The sequence below is a fragment of the Equus quagga genome, chromosome 12 (genome assembly GCF_021613505.1).
Source record: "Equus quagga isolate Etosha38 chromosome 12, UCLA_HA_Equagga_1.0, whole genome shotgun sequence".
Lineage (NCBI taxonomy): Eukaryota > Metazoa > Chordata > Mammalia > Perissodactyla > Equidae > Equus > Equus quagga.
In genome coordinates, this window is record NC_060278.1 from 21,291,967 (window position 1) to 21,310,809 (window position 18,843).

At 36.0% G+C, this 18,843-nt stretch overlaps 1 protein-coding gene across 1 annotated transcript in view; it reads left to right on the top strand.

The window, feature by feature from the left end:
* Positions 1-18,843, top strand: part of UPF2 (UPF2 regulator of nonsense mediated mRNA decay) — a 105,141-nt gene that overhangs the window by 56,371 nt on the left and 29,927 nt on the right. Inside the window, exons 9-12 of the mRNA XM_046678827.1 lie at positions 2,752-2,860; positions 10,010-10,123; positions 12,180-12,296; positions 16,761-16,946. Of these exons, the coding sequence (XP_046534783.1) occupies positions 2,752-2,860; positions 10,010-10,123; positions 12,180-12,296; positions 16,761-16,946 (526 nt within the window). The remainder of the gene's footprint in view (positions 1-2,751; positions 2,861-10,009; positions 10,124-12,179; positions 12,297-16,760; positions 16,947-18,843) is intronic.

Consider the following 18,843-nt stretch of genomic DNA (forward strand, 5'->3'; position numbering starts at 1 on the left):
CTACCATGTTCTAAGCACTATTGTGAGTGCTGGTAAACTGTTTCCCATGGAGCTTACGTTCTAGTGGGGAAGGGTGACAAACAAGATAACGATAACAACAAGCAAGTAAATTATGTATGTTAGAAGGGATAAATTCTGTGTTAAAACATAGTGCAGGGTAAGGGGGTTGGAAGTGGTGGAGTGGGGTAGATTTGCAGTCTCCGTGGAGTATTCAGAATGGGTCTCAGAGAGGGGTTGTCATTGGAACTAAGGTGCAAGGTTGTCTTTGGAACTAAGACTTGCCCTTGGAGAGAAAGTAAGCTGTGGAATATTTGGGGGAAAGCATATTCCGGCTAAGGAGAACAGTCGGTGCGGATGGAGGCTCTGAGGTGAGAGCTTGCTTGCCGTTTTGAGGATTAGAGAAGGGCCCTGAGGCTGGAGCAGTGAGCAGGAGAGAATAGTAGGAGATGAGGTGAGATCAGTTTATGAGGTCACAGAAGTACTGTTTGAGAGAATTAGAACCTGAGCCTCCTAACTCCTGGCGCAGTGCTCTTTGTTATCCCATGACCTCAACTCTTGTCTCTCAACGTTTCTGACCTGTGCTTGTGGCACTTGGGAGTGATGGAAACTGGGCATAGGTTTAATGTTCTATGTTTGTATTTGGCAGTTGCTTATGAACTGAAAAAGAAAAAAGTATTTGTTGCTCAAGTGGGTATGAGAAACCTAATATTCTAACTAAAATATAAATATATTAAAATATAATATTTTAGGTGGTATGGTGGTTAAGTTCACGTACTTCTCTGTGGTGGTCTGGGGTTCGCAGGTTCAGATCCTGGGCATAGACCTACACGCCACTCATCAGGTCATGCTGTGGCAGCATCCCACATACAAAATAGAGGGAGATTGCCACAGATGTTAGCTCAGGAACAATCTTCCTCAAGCAAAAAGAGGAGGAAAGGCAATGGATGTTAGCTCAGGGCCAGTCTTCCTCACCAAAAAAAAAAAATTATATAATAGTCTAACTAAAGATTGAAAATTACAAAGTAAATTTGAAATTATTTTGTATCCATCTATTATGCAAGAGAATTAAATGTTCTTTTGCCCCAGGCTTTTTTTTGGTACTAGCAGACATTAAGAAAATTATTACGTATTTATGAGAGTATCTTACAGGAATACCTCATTTTTGTAATATCATCAAGGAGTAATGTGACCCACGTATGTGCATTTTCTGTGACAGGAGCTTAACCTTGAATTGATAAAACTTTTAAAATAACTTAATGTTTAAAATAAAGTTTAACACTAATGTTTTCATTCAAATCTTTACATGATGGATTAAAAAGGATATGATGTGTTGAAAAATTATTTTTGAGGTACTACTACAAAGCCACCGTATTCTGGACTTCTCTCGACATCTGTGCCCTATTTCTGAAATGGTGATTATAGTATCCACCTCATAGGGAGTTAGTAGGATCAACAAGTTAAATAATGGATGTTAGATGCCTAGGACAGGGCCTGGCACATTCATAAGAGCTGAATAAATGATAATTTTTTAAAGAGACTGTAATAGTCCAAGAGGAATACAAAGTTTTTGAGGCTCTTAGGCATGAATTTGAGCACTTTCTTCCCCTTGGCCTCACCTTTCAAATTTATCTTCATTCTTCCTTTCTTTTCTATGTTCTTCTTCCAACTACGGCTTAATCTGTCCATGCTAGGAGTTTTCCAGATCTAATTCTAAGCCTTTCATGGTATGCAGACTTTTCTCTGATGATCAACCCATTTTCATGTGTGATTCTAAAGTGATATATTCAGGGATAATTAAGACGTGTAAGATTATTTGTTTCTGATTTAAATGGCTGCAGGCTGTCATGGTTTTTGACCTCTTGTGTTGAATTGTTATAGTTGTTAGATTCCTTCTTCACTGCCCGCTCCCATTACTTGCTGCTGTCAGTGCAGCTGCTTTATGCGTTCCTCACTGCTGCTTATCTCAGTGTCTGGTCTGCCGAGTGTTGAATCATTGGATGATCAACTTTTATAAAATAATGTCTGTGGCAGGAATGGAAAATAAATTTTAGCTTGTGGGTTGAGTCTGAATAGTCGTGGCGGCCTAGACTGCTGTGTTAAAGGAAGATTCTGGAGCTGCGTCCAAGTTTGATGAGAAAGTGCTTTGATAATGGAAGGGGGGCGGCAGCATGAGTAACAACATATTTGCCATTTATTGTCTAAAGTAAGAGTAAATGGGCACTGCATGAGAATCTGGGTTCTGTAATGAGTAAAATACAGAAGTTAGTGTGTGGGTTTTATGATATTATTTTGATTTCTTAGATGCCTTTTGGTTATTGGTTGCCCTTTTACTGTAGGCATCCAGGTTTCCAAATAACGTATTCGTGGATAAGTGAAGATGGTTTAAAAGGACTCCTTTTTGTACTGTTTGTTAGGTTGGTTTACTCAGTAATTACGTGATTAAAAATTTAAGCCACGCCAAAACTTAGTGTTTGCTTTGTATTTCATTTTTTATCAAAATTACATACTCAATGAAATTGCAGATGTGCGATAAATGCACTGAATGGAAAATACCAGATTATTAATAAACTTTCACAAAGCAAATTGAGTTTCCATCTACTTCATTATGATGACAAGAAATAGGCATGTCTGTATGGTTATTAGTTTTGGTAATCATTTAATGTGTCAATATATCTGAGAAAGTTTAAATTTTAAAATGAATTCTTTCTGGTGTGTCTTTTCTTTTACACATATCACATGTAACTTTTGCAGGTTGGATTTGCTACCATTTTATGCAAGATTGGTTGCTACATTGCATCCCTGCATGTCTGATGTAGCAGAGGATCTTTGTTCCATGCTGAGGGGGGATTTCAGATTTCATGTATGTATTTAAGCATTTATTTTGTAATATGTATATACTTATAAATTGAGTGAGGATTCTTTGAGTATGATTATTTTATTGGTAAGCATATTTTTGAAATTTGATAGTGGTATAACAGTTCAGAATGTATGGACGTCTCAGTTTTTAAAATGTAAATTTACTCAACAAAGCTTGAAATTGATAAGTGATACTCCAGTTTGGAGGAGAGCTGTTGCTGCTACCTTGTTTCCCCTTTGTAGATACTGCCCTTTTGCTTTTCAAAGGAAAAACCATTCTCCAAGGTCAAGAGAGCCAGCAGGCCTCATTGGTGTTCCCACAAGAAACATAGGCTTGGCCTTGACGAGTCAGGCACAGTGCCTGTGGGATGCCCGTTTTGTTTTTGGGGCTCCAAATGTTCAGGGCACACGTGTTTCCACAAATGCTCTGATCTCAATGAGTGCTGTTGTAGCCCATGATTTTGTTGACTCATGCCTTAAGAATCTTTACCTTGGATAGTGGTGACTTCTTTAAAGAGTACCCTGGTAAGTACCAGGGACCTGTTACCAGACAGCTTCCCTACCTTTCCACTCCTGGGAGTCTTAACAGACTGCCTGTTAGTGGCTCTCCCAGCCCCACATTACCCAGTCATCTTATGGAGGTGATAAAGTTTCAAATATAGGCTTGAAAGGAGTAAAATGATACCTTAGAGGTGACTGAAAGTGAACATTGGTAGACTGTGAAAAGATGTGAAATTCAGGTGTTTATGTTAGCGCATGAAAAATTGTGTATTAGAATTTAGCTTTATAGCAGGGGGCTTGGAATGCAAATAAGTGTTTGCTATGCTCACTATACACTTTAGCGCACCCGATATACACAAGTCAGTAGCATTGCTGAGCACTCAGAAAACAGGCATAATTCCTGAGGTCAGGAATCTCACAGTATAATTGGGGAGATAAGGCATAAATACTCAGGAAAGCAAGAGTGAAATAAAAGTTTAAACCCTGAATGTATTTGATAGTATAAGGAATTGTGGGATTAACTGCCAGATGAATCTTTGAGAGTGAGTGCCTGAGTTCAGAGGAAGGAGAAAGCCTCAGGGAGGGGTGGAATGCTCTCTGAAGGCTTCTTGCCGTAGGTGTTAATTTGTTAATGTGAGATGTGTAATTAAGATTTTTCTGGACCAGCTTTTGCTGAAGTATGTTTGGCTTTTCATAGATAGTGTTAAGCAAGAGGAGGTTTCTGTGTTTAAAGAAGTTTGGAAACACTGAGAACAAGAAAGTTAAATGGTTTTGTTTGTGTTTTATGGTAAGAATTCTCAAAGCTTTAATAGGATAATGTGCATTGTGAACCTCCTGGAGGGGGTTGAATATGTAGTCACTCAAAGACACGCTTTGATAAATGCTGCTAGTTTGGGGACAGTTGCATCAGAAGTTATAATATTCTTGTTGATGTATTTAATCCCATCCTACAAACAAGAAACTGTTTCACTAGCAGACACTATGACTGCATTATGAGTTATATGCATACACCCCTCAACCAAATCCAAAATTAAACAAAACACAAGTTGTCGGACCAAGCATGATTAGTGCTTTTGGTGATAAATGTAAAATTAAGAAAATTCTATTCATGTATACATCTCCTCCCACCTTTGAAAATTGGGGTGGTAGTTGAGAGAATTGGCATTTTTTGTTACTGATGTAATGCTTCATTACAACTGGGAGAGTATCAGAGTTCTAAGAGTATACTTTGGGAACCACTGCTCTCAGGGCAGAGAAGAAAGGGCACTTGAGGTCATCGATCACGTTCTGCTTCTTCCGGGATCTATACTTCCCCACCCCTAAATCTGCAGACTTTGCCAATGACTTTTTATTAGGCTATCATATGGTCAGCACTCTCCCATCCTTAAAGGAACATAAAATAATAGCAACAAGAAAACTTCCCTCAACTGCACCCCCTCATCCTCTTTCATTTCCATCTCGTTCGGGTTTTTTCGAGTGTCCTTGTCTCTTCTTCGGACATTTGCAGTTCGTTCCACCATCTTAGAGACTGCCACCGTCCTCCTGATTGCTTCGTGCTGGTTGGTGTCCCTCCAGATTCTACACTGCTGGGCTCACCTGCTTTTGAGGAAGCTGTCTTTCTGGCTCCATATAGGAGCGCTGTAGCTTTGGCCGAGTCCCTTAAGTCTCTAACCCTTGCTTTCCTTGTCTATTAAATAGGGATAACACTGGCATCTTTTTAAATAGGATTGTTCTTATGGAGTAAGTGAGATAATGCGTATAAAGTATTATTATTATAATTATCCCTTGTCTACCACCATTCTTTCCTGGTTCTTACTTATGACTGCTGTTCTCAATATCCTTCACTCTTTTGTCCAGCTGAGTTTATATGTTGGTGTTCCCCAGACTTTTCTTCCTTCACTCTCCTTTTTGACAGAACACATTTTACCTTGGGTTCGGTTAACATCTATTTCCCAGCAACTTCGAATACCTATCTCTTGCCAGAACCTCTCCCCTGGTGCTTAGTAAGTTCTCATGTGCTTCTAGGTAATATGTCCATAAAACAAACTCAGGATTTTCTTCTTGAAATGTCTTTAACCTTCATTTCCTTCTGTCAGCGTCTGTATTCTCCCTGTAAATTTGCAGTATATTTTATCTAATCACTAAGAGAAATACCTCTACTTGTGCCGCTCTGACATTCAGGAGCCAGTGTTCACCAAATTCTATTGATGCTGTCTTCTAAAAACACCTCCTCAAATCTAGCATCTCCTCTTCATCACCAGTGACACTGTCTTTCATTCTTCATAGCTTGAATTATGAGAATAGCTTTTTTTTGATGAGGAGGGTTGGCCCTGAGCTAACGTCTGTTGCCAGTCTTCCTCCTTTTGCTTGAGGAAGATTGTCGTTGAGCTAACATCTGTGGCAATCTTCCTCTGTTTTTTATTGTGGGATGCCGCCACAGCATGACTTGTTGAGCTGTGTGTAGGTCCTGTGCCTGAGATCCGAACCCATGAACCCCTGGCTGCCAAAGTGGAGTGCGTGAACTTAACTGCTATGCCACTGGGCTGCCCCCAACTTTTAGCTTTTTGGATCCAGCCTCTCTATTGGTAAAATAACATGACCACATATCCCAGTGTAATTTATTTATAAATTATATGCATTTGCAATTGTAGAACATACTTTATGTGCATTATAAAACATACAAAAATAAACTGAAAAGTATGAGATAAAAAACAAAATCATAGGGGCCAGCCCTGTGGCCGAGTGATTAAGATTACACGCTCCACTTTGGCGGCGCAGGGTTTCGCTGGTTCAGATCCTGAGCGCAGACATGGCACTGCTTATTAGACTACGCTGAGACGATGTCCCACATGCCACGACTAGAAGGACCCACAACTAAAATATACAGCTATGTACTGGGGGGATTTGGGGAGAAAAAGCAGGAAAAAATAAAAGATTGGCAACAGTTGTTAGCTCAGGTGCCAATCTTAGGGGAAAAAACTGAAACATTGTTACCTAAAAAAACCCAAAATCATAAATGAAGTTACAATATTCTTTTTCCCAAACCCCTGTAGATTAAGAGTCTTGCCCACCATACTTGGAGATGAGTGGTCCATAGAATAAAATAAATAAGTTTCTTTGAAGGCACATTTACTTATTTATAGATTCAGTGCCTACTTAGTGTTTAGCATATAGTAGATTTTCTTAAAAATTAGTTGAATGATTGACTGAATAAAGTTTATGTAAAACAAAATGAACAAATTATGGAGAACAGAAAGTATAATATCTGTTTGGGTGAAGTTATCAAGGGCCACTTGCGGGTAGAGGGTTTTTCCAGTAGGGAATAGTGAATGATAGGCCTTGGAAATGCTTACTTTTTATATCTTGACATATCTGAAGAGTTTTTATTAATGCATATGTCTTTAGTTATCAGTTAATCTCAGCTTCAGCTGTCATTAATAAATGAGTTGTGAGCACCATTTTTTGCTAAAGATTGACTATGTAAGTAAATCTTAGACATTATTGAACTAAAAATAGAGAAAATCTTACTTTGTTAATTCATCTGTATTTACTTTTTCAGAAGTGTTGACATACCTTTTGATCATAAGGAGTCAATAAGTGAGAATGGAAAACATTGAATTAGGAGTCAGAATAAGTTAGTCTTTTTAATAAGTATAGCCTTTTGAAAAGCCTTCAGTTCTTTCATCTGAAAATGAGGGAGTGAGATAATTGATTTCTAATACTTTATTTAAAAATTCTATAATTTTTGCATGTTACTTACATTGTACCTCCTTAACCTCAATACTATTTAAGAATAATTGTGGATAATACACTGTTACATGTTTTGAAAGCTGTAATGCTCAGTAATAGTTAAACTTGTAGGAGACTCCACAGCAGGTGTTAAGAGCTTGTGCATCCAGTCATGCAGAGAGATTTTAAAGAACATGTGTATGTATTTCCCAGCCCTACTCCCCCTAAGGATTCAGCTTCAGGATATCATTTTTGAAATGCTTCCTTATACTTTTTTTGTTTCTACATTTCTTTAATTGTAAAAGAAACAAATGTGTAGTGTAGGTGATTTAGAAAATAGAAAATATGTAAAATAGAAAGAAAGAAGGAAATCCCCATAATTTCATTGCTTAGAAGCACACGCTGTGGGCTGGCCCCGTGGCTGAGTGGTTAAGTTTGCGCACTCTGCTTTGGCAGCCCAGGGTTTAGCTGGTTTGGATCCTGGTGTGGACATGGCACCACTCGTCAGGCCGTGCTGAGGCGGTGCCCCACATGCCACAACTAGAGGGACCCACAACTTAAAATACACAACTATGTACTGGGGGGATTTGGGGAGAAAAAGCAGAAGGGAAAAAAAAAGGTTGGCAACAGTTGTTAGCTCAGGCACCAATCTTTAAAAAAAAAAAAAAAAAAGCAGACCCTGCTAATATTTTGGTGTTTTTTTTTTTTTTTTTACCTTTTTTGCTCTGTAGTTTTTTATGGATGAATTTATATGTACAATTTTTCATTCTTCTCACTCAGAAGCATTTTACAATGACGTTTAAAACACTTCGTAAGGGTCACATTAAAGGTTGTGTACTCTTTTGTCCTGTACATTAATTGCTTAATATCAAGTGAAGTGTAGTTATCATCAGCAGCACCACAACCATCATTGTCATCATCCTTATTTTACCAGGTGGGCCCCCAGATGCAGGGAGTTTATGTGATTATCTACCATCATAACCCGAAAAATGGGACAGAATGACTACAAGGGCTCAGATGTTCTGACTTTAGGTCTTTTGCTCTTTCATGTCCCTGTAGTATGCATATAAACATTAAGCATTTTCATTTGTTTGCTCACTTAGTAAACATTTATTTAGTGTTCATGTATTGGTAATAGAAATATACAAAGATGGATAAAATTAATAATACCTAATATTTATTGAGCTCTTCCTGGTTCCAGGCACTATTGTGCTTTACATGTATGTGCTTTACATGTGTTAATTCAGTGAAGACTCAGAGCAACCCTATGAGGTAGGTTGCTTTTATTAGTTCCATTTTACAGATGAGGAAATTGAGACACAGAGTTTAAGTAAGCTAGTAAGTGATAGAGCTGGCATTTAAACCCAGCAAATCTGGTCCAGAATCCACACTCTGAATCTGTCCTAGGAGTTCACAAAATAAGATAAATTAGCAAGAGGAGCTTTTTGTATGCAGTGCTTATCAAACGTGTGTTTGTGAAAGGGTTTTTATGAAGGCTGTACTCTTTTCCAAATTGTAGGGCTAAAACAGTCAAGTTTATTCAATATTATTTGTTTAATGTTATAAACTAGAATCTAGTTGGTTCTGTTTTTTCTATTTGTCTCTAATCTCAAAGCTATTTTGTATGCTTAAATGATGTGGTTAAAATAAAGTTGTGTAAGTTGAGTTTTTGTGGTTTTATTTTTAATTGATACAATTTTGTTGAAGATTATAGTGAGCTTCTAGTTTGTTCTATTTTTTAACTGAGTAAACATAGTTTTGTTTAAAAATTATTCGTGAAGGTCTAAAAAGCCTAAACACCTTCCTCTGCTAGCTATACAAAGTAGGTCCTCAAAAATGAAAGTGATAAATTGCATTTAAGTGTTAGCTGTCTGAGTATGTAGAAGTTTAGTATATATATAAATGATGATTACTATTTGTCCAGCTCCTGGTGAAGTTAGGTCTTCTTTTGAATCCCAGCACATACTAGTGTAGTGGAATTCTCAAGTAATAGGAGACTGGGATTCTAGTTGTTGTTTTAACTTTGTTGTTGTTTTAACTGTTAAATCAGAGTTATAACAGCTATTGTTCCTTTCCCAGAATGTTGTTATGTGGATCAAATAAGATAGAATAGTATTCTGAAAAAGTAAGGAACACTAAACTATTTCAGGGCACCACCACATTATTGTCATTGTTCAGATAAAAGGTTTCTAGACTGTGGGTTTTGTTTTCTGATGAAAGTGTAATTCTGAGGTTAAATCCAATTACATATTTCTTGACGTGTCTATTCACATTGTAATGTTTAATAGGATTTTGTTGTATTTACTATTTCTTGAAATGTGTCCCTAAGTAGAGGGCTTGTATTCACAAAGGATTTGAACTTTGATATACCACCATGACTGGTTATAAAAAAAGAACAGTAATTATATTGGAAATTTCATTGTGATGAATTTATAATTTAAAATGCAGTATATAATTTGTAACTGTAGTACATGAACTGAGTCTTAATGATATTTTCACTTAAGTAAGCTCTTGGCATTAATTACTTTTGAAGCAGCATCTCCTAAAGTGTGTTCTTTACAATATTAATTTAATGGGATGTTAACATTTCAAAAGGGGGGGTTGTGTTGCCAGATAAATGTGAGAAACATTGGATTAAATTAAGCATGTTTGTTTATTTGAGAGCCTCTTTAAGCCTGATAAAATGCATTGTTTCCCAAAATTATTTGACCATAGAACATTGTGACAAAGCACATCCTGGCACTGGTGTTCCACAGGGCTTATTTTGCCTTAACTTAAAATAATTTGAATATGTCAAGAAATTATACCCAAATTTATTTAAAATATTTATTATGAATTCAGTCTTAGTAAAATAACAGTTTTTATCACCAAGATTTCAAAATGTTAATTATCTAAGCAGTGTCTCTTTTCTCTTAATTTGTAGGTACGAAAAAAGGACCAGATCAACATTGAAACAAAGAACAAAACAGTTCGTTTTATTGGAGAACTAACTAAGTTTAAGATGTTCACAAAAAATGATACACTGCATTGCTTAAAGGTTAATGTGGAATTATTTGAATTATTTTTTAATAGACAACTTTAATGTTTTAGTTACAAATTCTGCAGAAAATGAAATAATTAAGAGATTAATCCAAAATGAAGACAAGAAAGGAGTAAAAAGGAACATTAAACATATGAGCAAAATAGAAAACAAATATTAAGATGGTGGATACAAATGCAGCTATAATAGTAATTACATGAAGTGTAAAAGGACAAAATACAATCAAGTAAAAGCCTTAAGAATATAAGACTTGATTAAAATAACAACACTCTATGTTGCCTACAACAGGGATACCCTTAAAGACCAGAAAAGCTAAAGTAAAAAGATGAGGGAAATATACCATGGAAGCACTGATCAAAAGACACCTGGTTTCATTATTATCAGACAAGTAGACTTGAAGGCATGAAGCATTATTAGAAATAAAGAAGGACGGTTCATAATGATGAAGAGATCATTTTAACAGGAAGGCATTACCTTCCTGAGTCAGTATGCATCCAATAATGTAGCTTCAAAATATATAAAGCAAAAATCGATAAGGAAAGGAGAAATAAACAAGTCCACAACCATAGTGAGAGACTTGAAATACCTTTCAATAGATGAAAGAACAGGCAGACACAAATCAGTATGTGTGTACAGAATTGAGCAACATCATTAACAACCTTGATCTAACTGACTCTATACCCAACAGCATCAGAATTTACAGTCTCTTCAGATGCACATGGATCATTTACCAAAATCAACCATAGAGAAAGTCTCAGCAAATTAGAGAAGATTGAAATTAATTCACGTTGTTTTCTATCCAAAATGGAATTAAGCTAGAAATCAGTTAGCAACTAATTATACCTGGTAAAGCTGATGCAGTATAGATGAAACAATTCTTCTCCATTTGGAATTAACAAAATAATAATAAATTTGTTATCAAATCAATTTCTGTAGCATATTGCTAGTTATATATCACACAAAATGGATAACATAGATTCAAATACGTTTGGAAAATCCTGAGTTAAACAAATTTAACCAAGTTTCTTTACTCCTAAATGATTTCCTGAGAGTGTTTAAAATACTAATAGTCATAAATATTCAAGGAGTTAAGTTTTCTAAAACTAGTTAAAAGATCTCAGTAGACTACAAAGCACATTTAGAGAAACTCTGGACAGCATTTTAAGAGGGCTTGTGAAAGCTTTCTCAATGCTGTAGTTGAAAGGAATCATGCCATGAACAATTGAGACATATTGGTATATTTCTTTGTACTATTATTAAAAATATATAGGAAGGATATACATTTCTTTGACATAGAAATTCCATTTCTATAAATTTGTTTTAAGGAAATAATCATATATGTGTGCACAGATTTTATCTACAAGGATGTTTGTCATGCCGTTATTTGTAATAGCAAGAAATTGTAAACACTTTGAATGTCCAGTAAATAAGAATCAATTAAACTTTAGTATAGTTCATATTATATAGTACTATAGATTTTAAAATCATTTTTAAATCATGCCATAGAAGGATAAATACAGACATAGAAAAATACTTAGCCAGAAGAACACCAACTTATTAAATGATGTGATGTGTCTGAAACACATCTTTGGTTTAGAAAATATGTCTAGAAAAAGATCAGGAGAATAAATACTAAAATGTTATAGGTAATGTGTTGTTTGTAAATTTCATACAATGAGCCTTTTGTAGTCAGAATTTTTAAAGTAAATTCATATAATCCAAAACAAAAAAGCCATTTAGAAAATGTCAACTGTGTGTGACATGTTTAAATACATAGCATCTAATAATAAATGTAGAAAGGGTTTTGATATTAGTTTCCATTTATCTATCTAAAAGGAAAGACATTAAATATATTGAAGTTTTTAAATAAAATTTTTATGGCTGATCACAAAAGATACCCAACAATTTAGCTTGTTAAACTAAAGTGGACTAGCTTTAGTTTTTCACACGGACATTTTTAAAGTTACGCACATAAGATGTGTAATGTTTTCTTTCTCTGATAGGATTGAAATGTTATCTTTGTGGTTTTTCATCATCATTATTGGTATTACAGATGCTTCTATCAGACTTTTCCCATCACCATATTGAAATGGCATGTACCCTACTGGAAACATGTGGAAGATTTCTTTTTAGATCTCCAGAATCTCACCTGAGGACCAGTGTACTTTTGGTAAGGATTTGAGGATCCTATCAGGAGCTTGCGGTTCTTGATTTACATAAGAGGTTAAAAATATTGACCAGAGTCTGTTATCTTTCTCTGCCATATAATTAAAAACATTTCTACCTAATGTAGAATATCCCATAGAGATGAGCTACCATTCCTGGAGAGCTGTAGGAATTTTTCTCACTTGGCTGCCAGTGAGTCTGCGGTATTATAAAGGGGGGATTAAATTCACCTCTAGTTAACCTTTGACAAATGATGCAAATGAGCAGGTACTCTTAATGCTATCATGTTAGAGCTGTCTTAATGGATATTCTTGGTACATTTCAAAGAAGCCATCGTTAAAGTGCTGTAAGCACATAAATTATAAGCTTAAAAATATAAAATTAAATTTTAAAATTAAAAAACAAAATATAAGCTTGAAAAATTAACTTGGAGGAGAAGTTATTTCTTAAGCTAATTAGGATGCCGAAATGGCCGTGAAGTTTATTAAGCAATTAAGTTATTGTACTTATTGATGATATCCACGCATTTGCTTGCAGCCTTTGGCAGGGGGAGTTCTGATGGGGGTGGGGATGTTGGTGTTACTGTTAAAGAGAGCTCTGGTTTCGGAATCCCTGGGCATAGACTACCATTACGTCAGTGTTGATGTTACGGAGTCTTGATTGTGTCATTTTCTCTAGATATGTTTTTTTTTTTAGAATCTGGTTGTGAGCCTGAATACTCTGCTGATGATATTTAAAATACAGAAACATGAGAATTTATTTTTAGTAAACAAAATATTAATGTGAAGACCACCAAATGGAATTGATGTCCAAATTGCCTCTAGGTTTATATGACATTAATCATATAATAGTCATTCCAAATTTTTATTGTAACAAGGAGAAAACTCTTCCTCCTCTTTGGCTCAGGCTGGTAAGGTCAAATGAGGCACTGCTTAAAATTGTAATATTATTAAATTAATATTGTAAAATTATTTAAAATGTAATAGAGATGCCAGGAAAGCTTAGTTCTTTTTTTTTATTTTATTGGGGTTATATTGGTTTATAACACTGTGTAATTTCAGGTGTACATTATTGTATATCAGTTTCTATGTAGACTGCATTGTACTCACCACCAATAGCCTATTTTTTATCCATCACCATACATATGTGCCCCTGTACCCCTCTGGTAACCACTAATCTGTTCTCTTTATCCGTGTGGCTTTTTTTTTTTTTAATCAGGAAAGCTTGATTTTTAACGTCTATTTTTATTTATAATATTGAATTCTCTATATTTATAATTTTTTGCTAGAGAAAACATTTACTAATGTGGGGGTCTGGATGAACATTGCATTGCTGAAAACCAGAGTCCTTCCTGCCTGCTGGTTTTCTTGGCTCGGTGGATCTTTCTCCTTCTTATAGCAAAAGCAGCTAGCCTTTATCATCAATTCTCTTGCTTTCTGCATGGGAGCCTTGTTTATTTATCATTTAACAGTTGGGAGGCTCCTCCTGTGTCAGGCATTAAGTGCTTCAGATCTTCAGGGATGTTACAGCTGGTCAGGAGGGGTAATACAAAGAGGTGAAACACAGTTCCCATCCTCAAAGTGGTCTACATCTCGTGCTAATTCCAGTAATGTTGCAGGTGCTTTAATAGAGGTATGCGGAGGATACTACAGACTCACGGATTGGGTACTTAAGCCAGACTGGTGAGTTAGGAAAGATCTTCCCAAATGGCTTCATAGTATTCACTGAGTGCAGCCTCTTTGTCAGACCTTTGGGATATAAAAGTGAAACAGATAGTCGCTGCTTTCATGGAGTTTACAGTCTAATAAGTCAGCCAGATGAGTAAGTAAACAATTGGAATAACGTGGTGGTAAGTGCAGTATAATGATATGGGTGAGCATAGGGTATTATTATGGATATAGATGGAAGAGGCACTTAATCTAGTCTTGGTATGTCAGGAAAGGTTCCCTGGGAAAAGTGCTGTTTATTTTAGAGACTAAGCTGTGTCTTAGAGGCAGAGAAGAGAAACATGTTGAGTCAAGCAGCTACAGATAAGAGAAGTAGGCACAAACTAGATTTTAAAGAGCCCTAAATTCTATGCTGAGGAACTAGAGTTTTTTCCCTGATGTCAATGAGTAGCTATTGAAGGATTTCGAGCAGGTACGATAGATAAGATCACATTTATGTTTTTAGGAAGATCAGTGTGGAGGAGATAACTGCAGTTGCTGAGCCCAGGGGTAGGCAGAACAGTGAAAAGGCTATTTTCAAAACCTAGGGAGAAGAGAGTGAAGAAATGATAGGGATTGGGAGGAATGGAGAATAATAACTGGCTGTAAAGAATTTTAAGAAGAAGAAAGTGCCCTAAGATAAGACTCAAGATTCTGGCATGGGCATCTGAGTGGATGGTGGTGCCAATCACAAAGATAAGGAAATATGAGAGGAACAGATGATGAGTTTGGTTTGAAGCACATGAATACTTACGCAATAATCTAAAATATATCCATATTTGTTTGGGAACACATATAACCTTTTAACTGCTTTGCTTTCAAAATTATTGGTTAATGTTAAAATTAGTTGGTGAGTGTGTTGGGGGAAATGATTCTAAAGCAGGCTAAATAAGGTAGAAACTAATCTTGATTTAAAACTGTATTATGTATATACAAGTAATAAGTTAAATGATGCATTATTTGTTTTGTCCAAAGAACTTACAGGGTGTGGTCATTATCTCTAGCCCTATTCAACATGGAACAGTTCTCTTGTCTGGTTGAAAGCATTCACTACTTAGAATATAGATGTCAGGAGCTGAGCTACAACCTCTAAGCTTTAGCAGTATTCATAGACAAGAGAAACAGTTATGAAGCTTGGTATACCCATCATTGAACTTTTTGTAAAGAGCAAAATTTTCCCCCAGTATATGATGGTTTTCCATGTATAGAAAAGCAGACCATGAGAAAGATTGAATGTGTTTTAAAAAATTCATTCATTAGTTCATGTATTATTCAACGTTAATTGCATGCCTCCCACGTGCTGAGTCAGGCACTGTTTCCAGTGCTGAGTATAGAACAGTGAAAATGATGTGCCCTGCCCTACTTGAACTTAGAAATGCAGCCCACTTTTCAAAACTGCAGTCGTGCCACCAGCCCCCACCCCAGTCCAGACACCTGCTTGAAGCTTGTCAGTGGTTTCCCTCTGCGAGCTTAAAACCCGAAGTTCTTACCACGATCTGCAAAGTCTGGTGTTACCTAGCCCCTCCCTACCTATTAAATCTTATCTCATGCCATTCCATGTTGGCGCCACATTTGCCTTCGTCTAGTTCCTGTAACAGATCATTCTCTCTTTTCTCCTCACGGCCTCTGTTCTTGCTTTTGCTTTTGCTACTCCCCGTGGCTCTTCACAACTTTTTGTCATCCTTCAGATCATAGCTTAAATGTCACTTTCTCAGAGAGGCCACCCCTAACCCACCCTAATTAAAATAGGCTCCCTGATTTTCTCCATCTTAGTGCCTTGTTAGTTTCCTTCATACCACTAATCACAATTATTATTTAAAAGATCATTAGTTTATTTGTTGACTTGTTTATTCCGTCTTCCTGCACTCAACTGTTAGACTTCATGAAGGTAGAAACCTGTCTGTCTTGTTCACTGGTGAGTTCAGCACCTAGCATAGTGCCTAGCACATAGTAAGTGCCAAGCAAAATGTTTGTTGAATGACTGAATAAATTCAGTAATCTTAATGCTTAATATGATGTTGTTTTAAGAATTAGTGCTGTTTGAAGATCTTCAACTAATCCTTGGTTCTCAACTGGCATCTAGTGGGTAGAGGTCAAGGTTGCTGCAAAACATCCTGCAATGCCTAGAACAGTCCCCCCCGGCCAACATCCCCCCCAAGATTTATCTAGTCCAAAATGTCAATAGTACAGAGAGTGAGAAAGCCTGAACTAGATGATGATTGACTAGATCTGTGTTTGTAGTCACCTCCTCTGAGTTGATGCTGAGGGCTCTGGACAAGTTAGAAGACCTTGGGGGCTTTTAGTTTTCTTGTCTATAGAGAGAGATCAGATGTATCTGGTGCAACATTAGATGGCACAAGCTCTGAGAATAAATGTACTCTCTACTGTTGTATGTGGAACAGCCAGAGTCACCCCTTTATTTATGTTCTTGGTCCTTAATTTCAGTCACTCACATATAAGAGCCTTGCTTTGCTTAAGAGTTCATATAGTTTGGCAGAGTTTTAAGTAAAGTTACATATGTAGCAAAGTTTTCTGAGTATTTTATTGGACAAGGCCTAAGATGAAGCAGTCATGGACTAATTTCTTCCCAAAAAATGATTAGTGGTATAACAATTAATGTGCTTACACTTTCTTAGAAATACTTAGTAATTGTTTTTTCCTTTTCCTTATCCTGAAATCTTATCACCAAGAGTAGAAGTTCAGTTAGGAATAAAGAAACCTTAGGATGAAAGAATTTGACTAATTTAGACTTTTTATTTTAGGAACAAATGATGAGAAAGAAACAGGCAATGCATCTCGATGCAAGATATGTCACAATGGTGGAGAATGCATATTACTACTGCAACCCGCCTCCAGCTGAGAAAACAGTGAAAAAGAAACGTCCTCCTCTCCAGGAATATGTCCGGAAACTTTTGTACAAGGATCTCTCCAAGGTTACCACTGAGAAGGTGAATCTTCATGAAATCATAGAGTAATAGTCCATTTGAGATTTCTGGTAGTGCTAAGCTTATATATAATAATCAACCAAATTAATTCTGCTTCATTCTAATCATAAAAGTGTTAAGAGCAGTGCACTTTCCTTCTAGCCCATGCAGTATGTTGTTTTAGGTCAGGGACATGTATATTTCAGTTTTCCTAGATCAGTTTGTTTATAAATTGCTTTAGTACCCCACAACAGATAGATAAAAAGTGTAAGGAGCTTCCCATTTTGTAATTAGAGAAATTGAAGCAGAGCTGTTAGAGTCCCAACAGTGAAATTTAGGAGAGGCAGGATTAGATCCCAGGTTCCATTATGATTAATTCTATGTAAGTCATCCTAAGAAGAAATTCGTATGATGATACATTATATATGGGACGTATGTTTTGTTTTCCTTTTATGCTAACTTCTCACTCTAATTAAAATGATAATTCTTCTAAATTTAACTTTGATGCTGTATGTATATTTAAAACTTCCTTTGTCTCTGATATTCTCTGATGAACTCGCCTTTAAATATTTTGCTTTAGTACAGGGGATCTTAAATTTGAATGGGCTTTAGGAGGCCCATGACCCTCTGAAATTTCATAATTTTGAATCTGTAGGGCTGTTTTTTTCTGGAGAGAGGATCTATAGATTTCTTCAGATTCTTAGCAGGGGTCAATTTCCAGAAAAAGTTAAGAACCACTGATCTGTTATCTTAATTATCATAGATACCTTGTTAGAAACTACACTTTTATGTAGGATGTGTTGAACAGAACATTTCTTGGTTAACTCTACAAGTTGAAACAATCCAGTGTAGAACTTTGTTCTTTTTGGGAAAAAAATATTAAGCAAGTTAACTTCTGGACAGAGAAAACCTATTGAGAGGATAAAAGGGATGAAGGTAATAGCTGTATTTATTATACATGGACGGGGTAGAAGGTAAGGAATGATAGTACAACTTCGAAAACTGAAACCAACTTCCAGAGAGTCAGAGACAGTAATTGTTTAAAACAATAAGGATTTTGAGAGCTGTTTTAAAATTGCCTAAAAGTTTGAAAAATATGGAATGCTTATGCAATTGAGAGGACATGAACATTCCCAGTGAAGCTGCTCAGAGAACAAATTTAGTGCTTGAAAGATGGATTTTGGGCACAGAGTGGAGATAAAAGGAAGACTTTGCAATCTGCCAATAGTATCCATTTTCTTTCTGGATAAAAATAGAAAGAACTTGATTATAGGTAGAGCTCTGCTGATTATCTCATTACCAGTAGCGTTTTTGAAGTAACAATGGCTAACATTTAGGGGGTATTTATAATGTGCCAGATCCTTTCCTTCATACATCACATGTTTTAACTTGTCTAATCCCCACAGCCAACTCTGAAGTAAGTGCTTTGATTGTCCTCCCTTTTACACAGGATGCTGTGAAATGTCAGTTCTCATGTCATATCCCTCATCTAAGTGATCTTTTAACCAACTGATCTTGTGTTTGTTTATTGGAAATTTTTGATTTATAAAAAGAAGTGTCTGAGATTATTTACGTCAAATGACGTATGAAAGAAAACATTATTTTTGGTAAATCTTGAGTATTTCTTTCAGTGACCTGAGTACATGAATAAATAGTGTTAGCTTTACTGAAGACTTAGAAACTCCAGGAAATTTGTGGCATTATGAAAAGATGTAGGGAAAATGTGAATAAATTTTGCCAATAATTAAGAAAAATCTTGTTTTTCTCATCTCTGACATGAAGAGGCTGATAGAGGATCTGTAAAGGTATTTTCCATTTGAAAAGTTTTATTACTGCACAATCATAATAAAATATCTGTATTATTGGGTATATTGGACTACTATGTGCTTATCTTAGTAATTTAAACAAAAATCTTTTCGTT